Source organism: Caretta caretta, chromosome 1, assembly GCF_965140235.1.
Source record: "Caretta caretta isolate rCarCar2 chromosome 1, rCarCar1.hap1, whole genome shotgun sequence".
Lineage (NCBI taxonomy): Eukaryota > Metazoa > Chordata > Testudines > Cheloniidae > Caretta > Caretta caretta.
In genome coordinates this window covers 141,389,153-141,410,282 of record NC_134206.1, presented here as the reverse complement: position 1 = coordinate 141,410,282, position 21,130 = coordinate 141,389,153, and the positions used below count along the sequence as shown (strand labels likewise).

At 41.3% G+C, this 21,130-nt stretch overlaps 1 protein-coding gene across 5 annotated transcripts in view; it reads left to right on the top strand.

The window, feature by feature from the left end:
- Positions 1-18,214, top strand: part of RPS6KA3 (ribosomal protein S6 kinase A3) — a 128,117-nt gene extending 109,903 nt beyond the window's left edge. For 4 of the 5 annotated variants that reach the window (XM_048862729.2, XM_048862720.2, XM_048862712.2 and 1 more), the window contains 5 exons: positions 729-890; positions 1,116-1,192; positions 4,773-4,890; positions 10,838-10,978; positions 12,850-18,214. In XM_048862729.2, coding sequence (XP_048718686.1) covers positions 729-890; positions 1,116-1,192; positions 4,773-4,890; positions 10,838-10,978; positions 12,850-12,972 — 621 coding nt within the window. In that variant the 3' untranslated portion in view covers positions 12,973-18,214. The remainder of the gene's footprint in view (positions 1-728; positions 891-1,115; positions 1,193-4,772; positions 4,891-10,837; positions 10,979-12,849) is intronic. The other variant, XR_007358261.2, reaches the window with a different exon arrangement.
- Positions 18,215-21,130: the final 2,916 nt, after the last annotated feature.

The following is a 21,130-nucleotide window of genomic DNA, read 5'->3' as shown; positions in this document are numbered from 1 at the left end:
CCTCAAAGTCCAGGCCACTTTCCCAGTAGCTAGTGGGGGGGACCCAGGCTCACCCTCTACTCTAGTTCCCAGCCCAAGGAACCTATAGATAGCAGCTGTTCGCAATGTCCCTTTAAATAAACTGCATTGCTGCTATAATTCCCTGGGCCGCTTCCCTGCGGCTCCTGCACGTTCTTCACCCTTACCTCAGGGCCTTGTCCTTGTGCAGTCTCAGCAGGCAGCCTGGAGGACCATCCATTCGCCTTCAGCTCTAGCAAAGAACTGAACTCGCTTTGGCCCTACAGCTCTTCTTATGCTGACTTGCTGGGCTCTAATTGGCTGTTTCTCACACAGCTGCTCTAGGCAACTTGGAGGACCCCTCTACTTCCCTTTTCTGAGGCGGGGTGTGGCAGGGCCACAAGGCCTCCAGCAGGGGGCCTCAGGGCCTAGTCCACTCCGTCACAGTGTTCATCATAATCAACTCATGCCAAACATCACTTTCATGCTCGGAGTGCCCAAATTTGAAAGCTGGACCTATTGTATTGTTCTCAAAATTAACTCATGTATTTCACCATTCTGACATTCTGGGTAGCCAAAAACAATGCATATAGTGTATTGGAGTTGATATTAGAAACATCACCTTCTTTTAAAGTCCATTGCTAACTGCAAATTAAAAAGCAGTGAAGTAAGTGCTTATAATAGAGAACGCTATCCTATATTTTGTTTTTTGTATTTGTGTTTTTATTTAGGTTGTTCATAGAGATCTGAAACCTAGCAACATTCTTTACGTTGATGAATCTGGTAACCCAGAATCAATTCGAATTTGTGATTTTGGCTTTGCAAAACAACTAAGAGCAGAAAATGGTCTTTTGATGACTCCATGTTACACAGCAAATTTTGTTGCTCCAGAGGTAAATACCAAGTTCTGGTTTACATTCCTTCAGATTATCTTAATAGTTTTTTTCCCCCATCATTTAAACATTGTTTCTCCATTATTGCATAGTTGTAAAATTATCAATGAATTTAGCTTTTGAAACAATAAACAGTTGAGATCTTTGAAGTAATATAACTTTGGCACCAAAATCATAGTAAAGTATACTGTTTTCTGTAGAAATTAATATATTTGCTTTTCACAGGTTTTAAAAAGGCAAGGCTATGATGCTGCTTGTGATATATGGAGTCTTGGTGTCCTGCTTTATACTATGCTCACTGGGTGAGTTTGCAGAAATTTAGTGGGTTTTTTTGTTTGTTTATATAGGTTTACTATTCTCAAACAAAGTATTGATTATGTGCTCAATCCTGCAAGTTGCTAATATTCCTGGGAGGTTCTGGATGCTGGTTTCAGTGGGAGTTGAAGGTGCTCTGCATGTGGTAGGATCAAGTTCTTAAGAGTCTGATATCTAAAATAAACTTCCCTTTATGAGTTTGCTTAACTGTTGTTAAATCCAGTCAAAGATTATATCAAATGTATGTTTTGTAGCCTTTTGATTATTTAAGAATAGGAATAGACTCTCATACACTGTTACTTTACATGAAGTGGAAACTTGTTCCTACCAAAAAAGCTAGAAAGTACTATGCATATTGAAGAGAATATATGTGGTTAAGATTTACCAGTTGTGACATGGTGTTCCTAGAGCAGCCCTCACTGCAGCCTGCCCTGACCTTGGCATTTCCAAAAGGGAGAGCAGATACTCCCAAGACTGGTGGATAACACTCAAGTTGAATTCCCCACCAGTCACAAACTGTGCTTCTGATCTCCCACACTGGTTTTTAAGAAGCAAAAAAAGAAATCACACAGCCCCCCTTTATTGCATTCCAGTTCTCTGTTTCCCAGTCAGCACATAGGTCCAGTACAGTGATAGGTTATTTAAAAAACTCTGCTCACATATATACAAATTGTTCTTCTGACCCCAAAGGGTCATCCATGTTACCAGGTCAGTATAGGTTTGGATCTTACCCAAAATACCACACTGCCAGCCAATCCTTTAGTGTCTAAAACAAAAGGTTTATTATAAAGAAAAAAGAAAGAACAAGAAGAGAGCTGTTAAATGGTAAAGCAGTCACATACATACAAATATTCAAAGTTCATGTTTTAGGTCCTTAGCAGTATTGCTGAGTGTGCTGGCTTGAAAGTCCCTTTGGAATACATCCAAAGCTTGGATGAGTCCTTCAGGCCTTTGTTCAGAGCTTCAGTTTGTAGCAAAGTTTTTTCCAGTATAAGAAGCAGGACTGAAGACAAAATGGAGATGATGCAGCTGCCCTTTATAGTCCTTTTGCCACATGCTGATACTTCCTTTGTTTCAGATACAAACTCATAGCAGATAGCACATGGCACTGAAAGGCCTGCATGCCTGGCTGAGTCATAGGGTATAGTCCCTGGCCCTTTCAATGGGTTCATTGTACAGTTGATGTCCCTTGATGAGCCATCATGCAGGCCTAGCACTGATGTCAGTCTGTCTGGGGATGTCACCCAGAAACACAGCACAAGTTTGGAAATACAGATATACCCTACATATCTATAACTCATAATACAAAAGTGATACAAACATGTGAACAATACCATCATACTTGGCAAAGTATAACATTTTCGCAGGTAATTCACACAGCATATCTGGCATGATTCATTGCAATTGTAGGATATTGATATCAACAATATCATAAAATGTCTCCCATATTCCCTACAGCGTCACACCAGTGATGCTTTGAAGTTTACTCCTTAGGGGAATTCTGCGCCACTAAGCATGCACAGAATTTATGTCCCCCGCAGATTTCTTTTTTTCCCTGCAGAAAAATGACTTTCTGACAGGAAAGCCACAAGAGCAGTCATGCGACCTGCTACAGCAGTATGTTTCGGGTGCCCCAGGCAGCCAGCAAAGCGGCAAATCACTGGGGAGTAGGGGCTGGGACTGGGAAAGCCCTGGCTGGTGGCTCCTACCCTGCGCCAGGATCAGCTGATAGTCCCACCTTCGCTGGGGAGGACAGGACTTCCTCTTCCCCTTCCCCTACATGGCCCCTACATGGCATCCTCTTCCCCTTCCCCTACATGGCATCCGGAGCCAGGTCAGACCAACCTGCAGATTTCTCCTCCAGCTGCAGGAAGCTCTGCAAACGCTTCCCCCACACACTCGCTTCCTGCACTCATTGCACCTCAGATGCAGGGGCAAGGATCCCTGTACAGGGAGCTGATCCCCAATCCAACCAACCCCTGTGCATCCAGACCCAATCATAGCTTACTGCGCCTCACCCCCACACACTCAGAACCCCCTGATGAGCCCCACTCGCCCTTCATCTGGACCACCCTGACATGCCATCCGGATCCCCCTACTGAGCCCCAACCAGCTACACCTGGTTCCCTACCCCACTGAGCCCCCCAACCCCAGTATCTGGACCCTGACTAACCCCCCACACCCAGACTCCCATGCCAAGCTCTATTCTCTACATAGCCAGATCCCCCTTGCTGAGCCCCAGCCACCTTCACCTGGACCCCCCTGCAGAGTCCCATTACTGTTGCACCCAAAAAACCCCAATAAGCCCGTGTGCATCTGGATCTCCCACTGAGCTGCCTGCACCCAGATTGCCTCATATACAACTCTTTCAGTTCGCACATGGACACCCCATATTGAACCCCTCCACACTTGGATCCTGTCTTGTTGAGCCTGTCTGCCCACACCTGGTGCATCTGGCATAGAGGGGCAGGGCCCTGGGGTGTTTCTAGGGCAGGCACGGTCCTTGCACTGTGTCAGGGGTGGGTGCAGCCTCACCGCTGAGTCTGTGTCCTGAGCGGGGACCTGTACAGTGATCTCCCACCTCTGTGCAGCCAGTGGCCTGTGCTCCCCAATGCCATGCTGAAGCCTCCACATGTATTTTGACAAAATTTACAGAATTTTTCAGAATTTTAAAATGTGTGCAGAATTTTTAATTTTTGGCGCAGAACGTTCTCAGGAGTAGAAGTTTGATTACTCACAAGAATGAATCGGATCACTTCTCACAATACAGTCAGAATGATATATGCAATACAAGTGATCTGCATGAAAGAATACATTAAGTACGAGTACATCAAGCAATAATTCCAAATCTCAGCTTTGAAAAATACCACTTATACAGCCAATTAACCTCTTACACCTCACTTACAAGTTAGCCTCAAGATGCTTATAAAACTATTTGGTTATCATTTATTTAGTGCCACAATTTTACAGTATTCCTGTTCATCTTAACCTCTTAACTAAGGCATTGAAATCCACGTGTATAAAAATTAATTATTCTCCTCATTCTCAGTTATGTTTAGTGTACTTTGTTAGTTCAATAGCAAGGATGTGAATTGTTAAACAAGGTAAATCCTCTAGGGTTTAGTGACTTCTTTCTTATTCTTTCTCAGCTAGCGTCAGGCTGGGTATTCGTTCTGTGCAGGTCAGAGTCCTCAAGTCCTCCTTTTCAGAGTTTTTATACACAGTTAGTCCTTTCATTTCACCAGGATGTACTGACTTTTGGCAATAATAGGTACAGTCTCTGGATCTGTGACTCAGAATTAGCCTAAACTTAGACACACTCTCTTACAGAAGGAATATAGTAAGAGAAACAGGCCCTTACTCCCATTCTACCATGTAGTTCATCTATTATTTATTATTTTGGGTGCTTTTGCCATCAGTTTTACGATAATTTGTGATTTTGGAGGGGGGGGGGGATGTTAATTATGATTATTTTGAAACCACTGGCAACTGTGGTCAGACTTGAAATAAGGATTGGAGTCCAGCACGGAAAAGCTATTAATACTCTGAACTTGTTTGGTTAATTAGCTACACTCCTTTTGCAAATGGCCCTGATGATACCCCAGAGGAGATATTGGCACGAATAGGTAGTGGAAAGTTCTCTCTCACTGGTGGTTACTGGAATTCAGTTTCAGTTACAGCTAAGGCAAGTATATTTAATATTTTGTCCTTTTGTGCATGGGACGGATGTTGACAGATTTTGTAAAGGATTTTTTTCACAATAAAAATTGCTTATAGCATTAGAGAACATGATTTTAATGAAGGTTGCAGGTTTTTAAAAATTTACTGAGCCAATCCTTTGTATGAGTAGATATTTATTTGATAATTATGAATCCTTCATGTTTAAACAGTCAGTCCTGTGTAGGAAGAAAAATAACCACATTTAATACCACCACTGTTAATTCAGTGGGGCATTGGAAAACCAAATCAGGATGCAGTAGTTATGGCCACCTACTCTTGGGTGCCTCTTTTGTGGATCCATGAAGTGTCTGTGAAGAGCAGCCATAACTTGGCACTATATATATAATGTCCAAAAGCATTCGATATCCTTCATGACCCTCTATCTAGTTATAATAAAGCCCTAATATGCTCAAAGAACTCAGATTATTTAAGCATTTCCCCCCCTTCTTTGGCTAATGTCTTTAATTTGCTTTGAGCTTCCATATGTCTTGATTTTTAAATACAAGTATTTTCCCACATTTTATGTTAAACAGCCTGACTGACACATCTACCTGTTGTCCTGGACAAGATATAGAATCACTTATCTCTTTATTCAGTGCCATCCCAACCACTTATACTGGGAGTCCCGAATGTGTCTAAAATCATTCAACTTTTAAGAAGTCTTTTCATTAGGGTCTTTATTCTAAACTCCACAACAGAGAGTTTGTTTTATAAGAAAATGTTTGCATGCTGTTAAGTACCTTAGAATGTTTTTAGGCAGTTTAAGATTACTAAATACATTTTTTTTCTCATAACCAGTTGTCCCAGAATTAGAAGTTTTGTATTCTCCTTACCCTTTATATGGGGCCTGGTCTACAATATAGAATCAGGTCGACGTAAGGCAGCTTATGTTGACCTAATTATGTAAGTGTATACTTCAGCCAATGTGAGTGCCCTATTACACAGACATCATAACTCAAGCCTTACGCCTCTCAAGGAGGTGATGCCTGTGTAGTTAGGGCAATGCAGTGTCTGTGTTGACACTGTGGGTTACTTATGTTGGCTGTTGGTTGTCATTCTTGTCAATTTCATGGCTCCAAATTGACAAGAAAGTTGCTCACAGCTTGTGCTGTCATGCCGGGTAATGTGGGGGGCTCCAGCTAGAGCTCTGCTGGCCCCCGTTTCCAGCTGGCCTGCTGCCTGGACTCCCCACTCAGAGCTGGGCTGCCCCAGGGTCCCAGCTCCTAGCAGGGCTGCTGCCCAGACTCCCTGTACCTAGCTGGGCTTCAGCCCAGGCTCCTCGCTCGGAGCCAAGCTGTCCCCAGCATCCCTGCTCCCATCCTGGTGGCTGCCCAGGCTCCCTGTGCCTGGCCCCCTTCTCCCCACTGAGAGTTGGGGTCCCGGCTCCCTGCTTCCAGCTCGTGCTTAATGCTTAATCGCATTAAGTTGGTGGAGTGCATCCACAGTACTGAGGTTAGCATCAACTTTCAGAGCATTGCACTGTGGATAGCTATCCCACAGTTCCAGCAGTCTCCGCCGCCCATTGGAATATTGGGTTAAGTTCCCAATGCCTGATGGGGCAAAAACATTGTTGCGGGTGGTTTTGGGTACATGTCGTCAGTCACCCCTCCCTCCGTGAAAGCAACGGCAGACAATCATTTCGTGCCTTTTTTTCGTGTGAGCGCCATACTGCTTTCAGCAGACAGTGCAGTAGGTCTGCAAACAGTCGCATCGAACGACGGCTTTCACTGCCACTCTGCTCTCCTGATGCTATGAATCAACCTTGCAGGTCCTCTATATGACCATCGTTATCCACCACTTCCACTGCCACTCTGCTCTCCTGGTGGTCTCGCAAGGCTGCTTCCACTGCAACTCTGCTCGGCTGCTCTTGTCTCGCCATACCATGGCTAGAGTGCAGCCCACTCAGCCATTGTGTCCTGGCAGCAGACGGTGCAGTAGGTCTGCAAACCATTGTCATTGAACGACCGCTTCCGCTGCCACTCTACTCTCCTGCAGGCGCCATACCACAGCAAGCATGGAGCCTGCTCGTATCACTGCAGCAGTTACGAGCATTGTAAACACCTTGTGCATTATCATGCAGTATATGCAGAACCTGAAAAAGCAGGCGAGGAGGCGATGGCAGCGCGGTGATGAGGACATGGACACAGACTTCTCTCAAAGCATGGGCCCCAGCAATTTGACTATCCTGGTGGCAGTGGGGCAGGCTCATGCCATGGAACGCCGATTCTGGGCCCGGGAAATAAGCACAGACTGGTGGAACCGCATAGTGTTGCAGGTCTGGGACGATTCCCAGTGGCTGCAAAACTTTTGCATGCGTAAGGGCACTTTCATGGAACTTTGACTTGCTTTCCCCTGCCCTAAAGTGCAAGAATACCAAGATGAGAGCAGCCCTCGCAGTTCACAAGCGAGTGGCGATTGCCCTCTGAAAGCTTGCAACTCCAGACAGCTGCCGGTCAGTCAGGAATCAATTTGGAGTGGACAAATCTACTGTGGGGGCTGCTGTGATGCAAGTAGCCAATGCAATCACTGAGCTGCTGCTATCAAGGGTAGTGCCTCTGGGAAATGTGCAGGCCATAGTGGATGGCTTTGCTGCAATGGGATTCCCTAACTGTGGTGGGGCAATAGACAGAATGCATACCCCTTGGGCCTGGATCACCGAGGCAGCCAGTATATAAACCGCAAGGGGTACTTTTCAATGGTGCTGCAAGCACTGGTGGATCACAAGGGACATTTCACCAACATCAATGTGGGATGACTGGGAAAAGTACGTGACGCGCGCATCTTCAGGAACTCTGGCCTGTATGAACAGCTGCAGCAAGGGACTTACTTTCCAGACCAGAAAATAACCACTGGGGATGTTGAAATGCTTATAGTTATCCTTGGGGACCCAGCCTACCCCTTAATGCCATGGCTCATGAAGCCATACACAGGCACCCTGGACAGTAGTCAGGAGCTGTTCAACTATAGGCTGAGCAAGTGCAGAATGGTGGTAGAATGTGCATTTGGACTTTTAAAAGCGCGCTGGCGCAGTTTACTGACTCGGTTAGACCTCAGCGAAACCAATATTCCCACTGTTATTACTGCTTGTTGTGTGCTCCTCAGTATCTGTGAGAATAAGGAGGAGACATTTATGGCGGGGTGGGAAGTTGAGGCAAATCGCCTTGCCGCTGATTACGCACAGCCAGACACGCGGTTAGAAGAGCACAGTAGGGCGCGCTGCGCATCAGAGAAGCTTTGAAAACCAGTTTCATGGCTGACCAGGCTATGGTGTGACAGTTCTGTTTTGTTTCTCCTTGATGAAAACCCGCCCCCTTAGTTCACTCTACTTCTCTGTAAGCCAACCGCCCTCCCCTCCCCCCTTCAATCACCGCTTGCAGAGGTAATAAAGTCATTGTTTCAAATTCATGAATGCTTTATTAATTCGTCACACAAATAGGGGGATAACTGCCAAGGTAGCCCAGGAGGGTTCGTGGAGGAGGGAAGCACCGGGTGGGGTGGGGGAGGAGGGAAAGACAAGGACAAACTGCACTTCAAAACTTATTGAATGCCAGACTTTGGTTGCTTGGGCAGTCCTTTGGGGTGGAGTGGTTGGGTGCCCGGAGCGCCAGCACCCTTCCCCTGCCCCCCCCCCCGGCATTCTTGGGGGTCTGGGTGAGGAGGCTATGGAACTTGGGGAGGAGGACAGTTGGTTATACAGGGGCTGCAGTGGTGGTCTGTATCTTTCCTGGACCTCAACCATACGCCGGAGCATATCAGTTTGTTTCTCTAGTAGCCTCAGCATTGCATCCTGCCTCCTTTCATAATGCTGCCGCCACCTTTCCTCTTGATCCCGCCACCTCTCCTGTTGCTCCTGCCACTTGTCCTCTCACGCATCCCTCCTGTCCTCGCATTAATTTTGTGCTTTCCTGGACTCTGCCATTGTCTGCCTCCACACATTCTGCTGGGCTCTTTCAGTTTGGGTGGACTGCATGAGCTCAAAGAACATTTCATCATGATTGCGATTTTTTCGCCTTCTTATCTGCGCTAGCCTCTGGGACGGAGATGCTAGTCGCAGCGTTGAAACATTTGCAGCTGTGGGAGGAAAAAAAGGGAGATTAAAATTGAAAGACACATTGGCCGTTTAAAAGGAGGAGCTGATGTTTTTGGGTTAACGTGCAGCACAAACCCAACTAAACCCCACACCCAATTCTCTGGGATGATCACTTCACCCCTCCCACAACCGTGTGGCTAACAGCAGGGATGATTTCTTTTCAGCCACAGTCAAACAGCCCAGCAGGAACGGCCACCTCTGAATGTTCCCCTGAATAAAATTCCCCTATTTCAACCAGGTGACCATGAATGATATCACTCTCCTGAGGATAACACAGAGAGATAAAGAACGGATGTTGCTTGAATGCCAGCAAACGCCAGGACCATACGCTGCCATGCTTTCTTATGCAGTGATTCCAGACTACATGCTACTGGCCTGCCGTGGTAAAGTGTCCTACCATGGAGGACGCAATAAGGCTGCCCTCCCCAGAAACCTTTTGCAAAAGCTTTGGGAGTACCTCTAGGACAGCTTCATTGAGATGTCCCTGGAGGATTTCCACTCTATCTCCAGACATGTTAACAGACTTTTCCAGTAGCTGTACTGGCCGCAAATGCATCCCAAGTCTTCAGGGCAAATTAATCATGAAACACGCTTGCTTTTAAACTGTGTATTCTATTTACAAAGGTACACTCACCAGAGGTGCCTTCTCCGCCTTCAAGGTCTGGGAGCCTGGGTTGGGAGGGTATTGGCTCCAAGGTGATAAACCGTTCCTGGCTGTCGGAGAGAACGGTTTCTCCGCTTGCTTGGTGTGCGCTATCTTGAACCTCCCACTCCTCATCTTCCTTGTCCCCAAAATCTTGCAGGAGTCCACGTACAGGTGTGGGGTACTTGTAAGGGCACCCCTTAGAATTGCATGCAGCTCATCATAGAAGCGGCATGTCTGGGGCTGTGACCCCGAGCGAGTGTTTGCCTCTTGGGTTTTTTGGTAGGCTTGCCTGAGCTCCTTAAGTTTCACGCAGCACTGCTGTGGGTCCCTGTGATAGCCTCTGTGCTTCATGGCCTTGGAGATTTTTCTCAAATATTTTGTCTTTTGGAACGGAGTTCTGATAGCATGGATTCGTCTCCCCATACAGCGATCAGATCCAGTACCTCCCGTTCGGTCCATGCTGGAGCTCTTTTGCGATTCTGGGACTCCACGGTCACCTCTGCTGATGAGATCTGCACGGTCACCTCTGCTGATCAGCTTGCCATGCTGGCCAAACAGTAAATGAAATTCAAAAGTTCGCGGGGCTTTTCCTGTCTATCTGGCCAGTGCATCTGAGTTGAGAGTGCTGTCCAGAGCGGTCACAATGGAGCACTGTGGGATAGCTCGTGGAGGCCAATACTGTCGAATTGCATCAACACAATTATGTCCCAAATTCAACCCGTCCTTGTCTATTTCAGCGCTAATCCCCTTGTCAGGGAGAAGTACAGAAATTGATTTTAAGAGCCCATTAAGTTGACAAAAATGGCTTCGTTGTGTGGACAGGTGCAGGGTTAAATATATCTAACGCTGCTAAATTTGACCTAAACTCGTAGTGTAGACCAGGGCTAAGATACCTCAGAATTGATCTATATAATTCACTTGCATACTGCTCTTCACTTGACTAGTTACTTTGCAAACTCTCTAATAGATCTTGGCATTTGTGGGCACAGTATGGAGTAATACTTCAACCACTTCCAGAGGATGGCCTAGAGATTTGTTTTAACTACTGATCACAACAAAATATTTCTTCATATCTTGAATTTTAATCATGTTTAACATTGTTAATGCTCTAAAAATAATCCTACTGCCTTAAATTTTACTGTTCATCTGAATTAACTGTTTCTGGATTGTTGACAGGACCTGGTTTCAAAGATGCTTCATGTCGACCCACATCAAAGATTGACTGCTGCCCAGGTTCTTAGACACCCTTGGATAGTTGACTGTGACCAGTTGCCTCAGTACCAGCTAAACCGACAGGATGCTCCACATTTGGTGAAGGTAAATAAAATTTGTGTGTTCAGCTAGGTGATTAGCTAGTATTAATTGTAAACAAAAACAGTTACCGTGCATTTGCTCTCAGTACTAATCACAAACTTTTATGATTGTTTGTGAGTTCAGTAAACAGTGCATTCAACCATGTGAACTTGTGATTTACCTAATGTTTAAAAAGAAAAGGAGTACTTGTGGCACCTTAGAGACTAACCAATTTATTTGAGCATGAGCTTTCGTGAGCTACAGCTCACTTCATCGGATGCATATCGTGGAAACTGCAGCAGACTTTATATACACACAGAGAATATGAAACAATACCTCCTCCCACCCCACTGTCCTGCTGGTAATAGCTTATCTAAAGTGATCATCAAGTTGGGCCATTTCCAGCACAAATCCAGGTTTTCTCACCCTCCACCCCCCCACACACAAATTCACTCTCCTGCTGGTAATAGCCCATCCAAAGGGACAACTCTCTACACAATGTGCATGATAATCAAGTTGGGCCATTTCCTGCACAAAGGTATTGTTTCATATTCTCTGTGTGTATATAAAGTCTGCTGCAGTTTCCACGATATGCATCCAATGAAGTGAGCTGTAGCTCACGAAAGCTCATGCTCAAATAAATTGGTTAATCTCTAAGGTGCCACAAGTACTCCTTTTCTTTTTGCGAATACAGACTAACACGGCTGTTACTCTGAAACCTAATGTTTAGTAATACAGGTGAATCCATCTGTGGAGAATAAATCTGCTCTGTTCACAAAGAGCAGTACACTGCAATCTCCATGCTGTTTTACTACTTGTGTTGAGACAGATTACAAGATAAATGAGTTTATAAATAGTGTTTCCCCTGGTGATTTAGACTGCTGTCTCCTAGATTTTGAACTCTCATTTTAAAAAATAGTTCATCTGAGACTGTAAGTGATTTAGATGTTTACAATGGAGGAATTGTAGTTATGACTGCTAGTGTGATTTTAGTGGAGGGATTATAAGTGTAAAAATTGATATTTTGGAGGTGAAATTTATTTTTTTCCAAAATTTTCATTAAAAATAAGAAATGAAATGGAAACCTTTATAGTAAAGGTTATATTGAATGGTGTATTATGAAACAATCAACACTTGATAGTCTGAAACATAAACCACTTTTGATACCAACTGATTTTTTTTATTTTTATTTTAACCTGGATGGGTGAGATTGAAGATCCCCACACTCATTTCCCCCACACACATACAAAGTTCCTCAAAGGCCTTATGTCATGGTGAACCTCCCAACCTACAGAAGAGGGATCTTACATCTTAAGAGTTAATCAAATGACCCTAAGTCAACTGTAAGAGACAGAGCTTCCAGTAGTAAATGGCTTAGAAGGAAGGAACCAAGTTCAGATCCGAGCCATAGATTAGAATTTTCTAACAATCTGTAAACTTAATTTAGATGTATACGCTTCAAATTTATATAGACTAGTTATGAAACATTTTTTAAAGCAATTTTTAGTGATAACATAAATGATTAGACAGACCGTAAACAAGGACAATCCTCTGGTGGGATTTTACTCTCTGCACTTTTGGGATGTAGTTAAAGCAAAACTTAAGTGTGCAATATAAATGGCACCTGCTGATTTTTAAAAATCATGTCAGTTGCCTTAAACAATTTTAACATAGTTGAGCTCTTCCTGTGCTGCAAAAAAAGAAACTGTGGTCATGCTTTAAATAGCTAGAATACTACATTGGTAAATCAAGCCCATTGTTTTTAACCTACAGAAAACAGTTTGATGATTAAAGATCTCTAAATCGTGTAATACTGTTATGATCTCTAGAATGTAGTAAAGTCACAATGTGTGGGTTTTTTTTGTTTGTTTTACCTCTGCCTTCTAACCCTTTAGGGTGCCATGGCAGCCACATACTCTGCTTTGAACCGCAATCAGTCACCAGTTTTAGAGCCAGTAGGCCGTTCTACTCTTGCTCAGAGGAGAGGTATAAAAAAAATTACCTCAACAGCTTTGTGAAGTGACCTCAACCAGATACTTGGTACCATGGTATAAGATGATAGCACAAATCATGGCAACAAGTAGCACATATCTGCAAGCACACTCTGTCCCAGCTGGTACCCATAATGCTGCTGCTCCTATTGTTGCTACTGCTTTCATCTATTCTCCCTTTAAACTGTTGATGGCAAGTTACTGACCTTTCTGGAGCTTTGGATGGAGTGAAAAGTGGAAACACAATGAAAATGAACACGTTCACTGATTGAATAAACTAGAAGAATTATGAATGCCAACTCTATCATAAAAATACACTGAATAAAGCACTCTGCACCATATAGCATTATTTTTATAAAAAATATTTCTTGTCCCCTAAAATATTCTTTGTTACATGTTGGGATGGACAGTTTATGTTAAGCACTTAGCTTAAACAATCTGTTTATGTTAGCACTGTATACTTTGTGCCATCCAACATTTTGTATGTTTTTGTAAACAATTCATAAGCAGTACTTTTTTGTGCTGTTTTCTTTAATGTATACATGCCTTGGTTTATTTAGATTTTATTAATCATTTTGACAATTAACTCTGGTTAAACAGTTCACCTGGATTAATCAGTATTGTTGGACAGCTCTAAAACAGCCTTGACTGTTAAACAGCTATTGAATGTAATATTATGAATGTGTATTTTTCCTTGTCTGTCTTTTCTACATTTCCATGTTTTTGAAGTTGCATGTCTTTTATGAAGACCAGAGAGATGTTGTTGTATTAAAAATTTAAACAGTGGGTTTCTCACACATGTAATAGGTAATGCATCCATAAGAAAAAGTAACTTGTTCCACCTCACCCCCATCTCTTTTCCCCTGTTTTTCCCCCACCAATTACAGGACTCAGGAATCGTTGCTAAATAGTTTTCCCTTTCAAGACAGTTGTTTCTTGCTTATTCTCATAACTCATTTAATATTTTTACTTTTATTTTATTACTTTAGTTAAGAGCTGACAAATATGTTGTTCAGCCGGTGCGGGCATTAGAGAGTTAGAGAAGAAATGTAGTGCTGACTCTAAAGCAAAAGACAATGTCCATTGATAAACAGAAGCTTACCAAAAATGGATGTAAACTTTGTCTCTTGTGGTTAGAATATACTGGACTGATTAATTTCATTTTTTTCATTCGTGTGATGCTCTTAGTTTACAGTCCAAAGCAAAGTCAGAGAAGAACCATCCAGTACTTCCAACTGACATCTGAGGTTCTAGCACCATAATTGGTCTCCTTGGGCCACTCATCGCCAGTCCAGGCACCCTTAAAATTGTACTGTCCAAGTCAAGTAAAACAAAACCACCCTTTTCGTGTTCCTTGATGGTAGTGTTCTTCCCACTTCTCCTTTTAATGTGAGTGTAAAAGGCTCTTAGTTTACGTTCTGAGGACACAAATCATAAAATGTGCTTGCTTTTATGTAGTCTGTGAGATTCACTGCAGATGGCTGATCTTGAGTGTGCACTGGAGCACATTAAAGTTTGGCTGATACCCCATTCTGCCAAAGAAAATTGTACATCAACTGACTACCTGTATCAAATACCCTTTACAGAAATATCCAAAGCTACTAAATATGGAGCTTAGTGCACATTTTCTATGAACAATACTGTTTAAAAATCAAGAGATCACAAATGGTAGTGTGATTCTTGGTTAATTAGTCTGTTCAGTTATTTTTCCAGTAACTAATTTGTTAGTTTTTCTACAGTGAGAAGTTTTCAAGGAAATTTGTGGAGGGAGCGAAGTCCTTCATTAATGTGACACCACAGATTTCCTCCCTCTGATTCATTGATCCATATGAACATGGAACGAAGACTCTGTTAGAAGCTTTTAGTAATTCCTTGGCAAACAGGAAAGCTTAGGTTTTTACAAGCTGCCTGGAACTTTACAGTTAAGCAATTAGTCACTGTTTTAAGTGTGAAGTAGGGATAAACATCATAGCTTGTCCGTTTAATGCTCTAAACTGAAGGAGGGAAGACATTCTGGTCTCTCTATAATCTTGTGGGGATCTCTGAAAGGGGAGTAGAAATAGAGGATTGGAAAAGGGAAGGGATTTTAATTGGAGAACCAACTGTTTAGCTTCCAGAATCAACTTGATCACTGGTGTTAAAATTCTAAACAGAGAATCATGCTGTCAAATAGTCTCCTAATCGAAAGGTAGAAGTGTGGGGGAATTGTATAGACTCCATGCTCCCTTAAAAAGGGGGGGGGGCAATTAGAAAGAGCTGAAAAGCTAGAGGCTTTGTATGTAGTTTGGTGCTGTCTATGCTGATGTCCCTCCAGCGGTCTAGAGAACAAGAAAGGCCCTTTACAAATAAATAGTAGTAATAAGGGTTCCTCTATTAAACCTGCAATCTGTCTTACTGCCCTCAGTGGAACCTGATGTGTCTTATTTCTTAATACCTTGCCATGGTGCTGATCTACATTTGGCAAGGATGATGAAGAGTTAGGAACTTGCCAAGGCAAGATCCATAACTCTAGCAGGGCCCTCAAGATGTACCCTTGGTCTCAGATGGGGCATGGTAATCCAAAGGAAATAGAGGATTTTTAATGTTGCTTTGTATTATTAAAGAATAACTTTTTACCTGGAGGGTTCTTATTGATAACAAAAAGTGGAACAGGTGTCTTGAACATATTTGTTTCACTACTATCCTCAGAGTAATTAGTCATTTGCTCCTTACCTAATGTTCTACAGTTGAGTGGTGGCTCTTTCATTCTGTTGAGGATTCTCCCTTTTATACAAGAAAAATCCTTAATGTTGAGGTGGGGAAAAGCCATTTGCAGTATAGTCTTTCCTTTGAGATTGGCTGCAGCACCAGTGGTGTTAGCCTAACAACTGTTTGGTAATCTCACCCTTCAGCATGTCTCTCTAAGTCAAGCTTGACAAAAATTAAGAAATCATGTCTCCTGGAAACTGTTTTTCTTTTGAAGATTAAGGTTAAACATTAAGTCAAATCTAGCTGATATCGTTTTAGAACAGTACTGCTGGAATAATTACATGGTCTTTCAGTTCTTTTGCTTCAAGTCATAAGATGATCAGCAACTGAATTCAGGAAGGAATATCCCATATATACTTAATAAATAGGAGTGCTATGGGGTTTTATGCCTTCCTCTGAAACATCTGGTGTTATAGTCAGTATAACAGAGCAGAAGGACAGTAGATACTCAAATATGGTAATTTCTGTGTTCCTGAAGTCTTTAATTTTACAGTTGCTTCATTTATTCTGTCTCTGTTCCCTCCCAAACTCAACCTATAGATCAGAAACCTCATACTCAGCATGCATCATATACATTTCCATGATGGGCTGCAAACACACAACCTTCATCATCACCCCAGACGGTGTCAGAAACTAACCTCAATCCATCAGTTTCACTGTACTCTCCTTGCCTTGCAAGAGGATGTTTCTCTGTCTTGTGAGAGTATCTGTGTGCCTAATCCACCAAAGTTATGGCAATATCAAGACAAATGACTGTGGCAGAAATGTGTTAGTCTTTTGTCAATGCATGTACATTTTTAACAATTGTCTAATTTCAGAGGTTACGTTTTGTATGGCAGTCTGTTTAAGCTAGAAATACTCCTCTACCTGGTTCTGTCTGAAAGTGGGACTCTGTGAAGGCATATTAACGACAGCTCAAACTGGGTTGCTTTCAGTTTTGCTTTTAAATATTTTTAACGCTACTAAGTCACCTTTGTTCCCCTGTGCTTACTGGTCTTTGTAATCAATATATCCAAGCAGAGACTATTGGGAAATGTGAATGTGATCAGTATGTTTCCTTTACACAGATACTGCTCCCACATTGTGTATATGCACAAGCAAGCAAACTATACTGAGCTTTTAATTTCTTAAATAGCCCATCTCTCAGGCTTGATCTAGAGTAAGTTTTGAAGGTGTGCTGTTACATGAGGTTGTATAAAACAACCTAATTAACACCATAAAGACTAGTCAAGACAAAGTGATTGTATTTTAACACATCCTAACCTGGTCAAATCTAAAGTCTAGATCCAATATAGCTTTAAATCCTAGTTCAGACAACTGTGTTTCTGTGGAGCAAATAAATTTTACAGGAAAATTAACTTAGTTTTATACATGTCTCTTTCTGGGATCCACACACATTTTTCTCCGCGTTTATCTTTGGCATGTTTTTGTAACTGTAGTTACTTAGGAACGAAGGATGGGAAATTAACATACTGCTGCATAGTTGTAGTCTCAACTCCTCACCACACAAGCTTGAACAGTGTATGACCCACTGTGTAAATTTTCACTACCGCTCCTTTGTCTGCAAAGCATAGCCAGTGACTCTAGAATACAGATTCATGGAAGAGGAAAAATGGAGAAGTGCAGATACAGGTGAATAGCCTATTTTTCAAAGCAAAATTGCCAGTTGTGTGTGAGTATGTGAGAACAGAGGGAGGAAGTAGCTACACTACTCAGATTAGCTCTATAGCAACAGTGAAGTACTAATCACTATTAGTACTGAACAAAACTTATACTGAATTTTTCAAATGAAGTATTTAAAACTGATTTTTTTAAGAGAAAAAGGCATAAGGAAATATAATTGTTTTTGTTTTTTGTTTGCTTTGTTTTTGTAAATGTAGTATACCAACTAAAGCTCTGCTTTTCTATTGGAAAGAGGCTTCTAGGTATGTCATTTCTTGGTAAGCGTCAATGGTTAATGGATGAGTTTTCACTCATGAAAATAATGTAAATGATTAGCTTTATGTTGATACTCTTGACCTAATCAAAGGGAAGGTGTACTCATAAGGGATGTAATTATTTTGCAATCTAGTGGGGGTGGGGGGGAATCTACTTAAAACAATTTTTAAAAATTATGAAATCACAGATGATATTTTTCTACAATTCTATACAATCATACTTTATACTAGTTTCCTCCGCATGGCATGTAAGTGAGTCTAAGGTACAGTAGCAAAAATTCAACTGTTCCTTTTGGCAGACAATGAAAATAGCATCTTTCAGATGCTTGGCACTGCTGTCGTAGAATTGAAATGCTAGTAAAAAGGTTAAATAGTACTGAATACTTAAATGATTGTTTTATTCAGAGTATGATCTAGGAAATTTTCTAATCATACTATTAATGTGTAATCTAAACTGTTCCAGATGTAACCATGAACAGTCCTAGAAAGGTATCATTGCTTGCATCCCTGTCAAGTGGCAGGTTTTGTAGTCTTTAAAGGAAATTGAAATTTATACAGTGAATAAATTTTCAAACATATGAAAACCAATGTCTGTTTTATTGTGTTGGATTTTTCTCATCTCTCTCTCTCTCTCACACACACACTCTCACACACACACACACCCCCCTCCTGCAGTGTGGTTTCTACCTCAAGTGTAATTAACTTTGTTCCATATAAAACATGCATTCCCAGCCAGAAATGACTTATTAAATTAATTTCTAAACTGAGTTTGTTTTTTCTGAGCTTAATATACAGGTGTTGTTTTCTCACTCAGACATTAAAGCTTTATGCCATTACTTTTTGCATGTTTAATCATCTTGACTTTTATTAGTATAGTCAACAGAGACCTGATGAAAAAAATTAGACCTAGTAGAAGGTCTCAATCACATTTAACTCTATTAAAAACTCTATGTATTTGTGACGTGACCAGACCAAAAGATGCTAATAATTCTAAAATTTGGTGTCACTTAGTCTCTAATCCTGCAACTTCTTGCATGTGGACAAACTGCTGCAAATGTATAGAGCTCCACTGAAGTCACTGGGGCTCTGTGCAGATGAAGTTATCCATCTGTACACAAGCAGCTGAAGGATAGGAGTCATAAATTGTAGACTCCAGAGGGCAGAGACCTGGTCTTTATGTCTGCCATAAAGTGTCATACGTCTGTGTGACTCTTCATGTAAACAAATAATTAGGACTGCTGCATAAGTTTAAAAAAAAAAAACCTCTATTTTGCCACACATTGAAATTAGATACACGTTTGATAAACAAATATCAAGTCTTATTTATTTGCAGTGAGCCTCTTGAAATTCGGAAAGCAAGACAGAAGTTTTGCAAATTAAAATGTACAAATTTAATGAGAAATGTAATAGGAAACATTCCACTGATCTAGTCAAATTCACTCTTTACAAGTGAAAAGGCATTGTGAACTCAAGTTGTGATTCTGAAATTATTGTATCGTAATCCTCTTCAGGCTTGCAACACAGAAAAAACAAGAATTGTTAATCAACACAAAAGATATGAAATGTTTGTATATTATTTTATGTAAAATAGCAGGAATAGCAATTATGATGGCTGATACATCTCCGAACAAAAGTGCATTCTTCAATAGTCCTGTTAAATTCACCAAGAGGAGAAGCCGAATAGGGCATCAAGATATTTCACCAAGCTACCAGAATCAACAGGAAGACAGTTTGCCTTTGCAACAGCGGAGGAAAAATAGTGATTTGGGAGGGTAGGAGAATATTGTATGTAAAATTTAAAAGTGGCAATCTTTAAAAAGTTATCTTGTGTGCATATGAACCCAGTCTGCACCTAACCAACATGAAAAATATAAATTGAATTTTAATTCTCTTTAATTTTCTCCCATTTCTATATTTCTTTAAATCAACATAAAAGCTTAACATTCCTGACAAAACAAAATTCTGACACGCCCTTTGTCACACCCTTAACTATGGCATTGTTACCATTCTATTCTACCTTAATATATCCTGTAATTTTCTAAAAAGATAAGATTTGTGATAGGTCCTGTCAATCAAAAAAATGACTTACGTTTAGGGCAAGATTAAGACTTTCCTCAGCATGAGAAAGGAGTGGTGTGTAGTTTCACTGTCCCAAGAGTAGCCCAGGGAAGGAACTGTAATTCTGAAAGGTTTCAATTATGTAAACTGCTTTAGCTTTTAATAACTTTCTTTGTATGTGCCTTTTAAAATACTCTGTCAATGTTCTCCTGCAGCCTCTTGTGACCCTGAGGATGGGGCCCTTTCTTCCCAGGTATGAGGACCACCTATGAATCACCTGACTTGTTTAAATTCCTGAGAAGAGGAAGGGAAGAAAGATTGTAGAACAAATGCAGTAGGAACAATAAAAAGAAATGGAAATACCTGGCTTCCTGTGCTAAAGCTGGTCACAGATATTAAAGAGTAGTACAGGGTATTGTACGTCTGTATTATATAAGCGGTATGGTTTACAATCTTAAATTCCCATGTGTAGCAGCCTTTAGTTTATTTGTATCCTTCTTATATATTCATTTATTACTCAGCTCCATTACATTACATTCTTTGAGACACAGAAAGTGATTGCTTAATTACAGAGTGTAATGTAATAGTAACACATGCAAAAAGGGCAGAGTCAAGGGTATCCATTCAATATCATTCTTGAATGTAATCATGCAGCTTTAATATTCTTAATATAATTCTTTAGATTTTAGTGATAGTTTTTGCCAACAAAGAGAGACAGAAACGATAATCCTAGAAGCAGTTTGTCAAAGATGATAAATCACATTCCTAGGACAGCTAATACATATCAAGAAATAGAGGAAGCAGGACAGGGGCAAACAGATTAAATCCCGGTTGTTAGATTTCTCTGTGCAAGTGTCCTAGGGTTTCATAAAGGCTCTAACACCAAAGCTGTGTCAAAGAAAAAGTGAAAGCAAGGGAATCCAAAACAATTCTTAAAGGTTCTTCATAGTACAGAAAGCATTTGATCTTGGGGAAGCAATTATCTTGGTCCTTGATTAGATATTTATCTTCTGGGCATTTATCACAATGATTTGTATCAGGGAGGAACAAATAAGGTCTTGGTATCTCTAACATGCCATAAATGTTTCTCACCAGATGCTTTTAAACCAATATCGAAGAAAATGAAATGACCCCTTTACTACACTGAATGACCTGAATTCTCACTTATATTAAGATCTCTTTATACCACACTAGCAGTGTAAAGGAGCCTTTCCCTTACAATTTATCTAGTCTATCAATCTACTACCTAAATGGAATGTAATAAATTAGGCCCAATCCTTCAAAGACTTAAACTTGTATGTAACTTAACTCACAGAAATCAAGGGGATTATGCATTTGAAAAAAAGTTAACCTGTACATAATTTTTTGTAGGAACATGGATTTATATTTTAAGCAGAAGGGAAAAGGAAGGCCACTGTTTAGAGCTGTTTCATGGGGTGGAT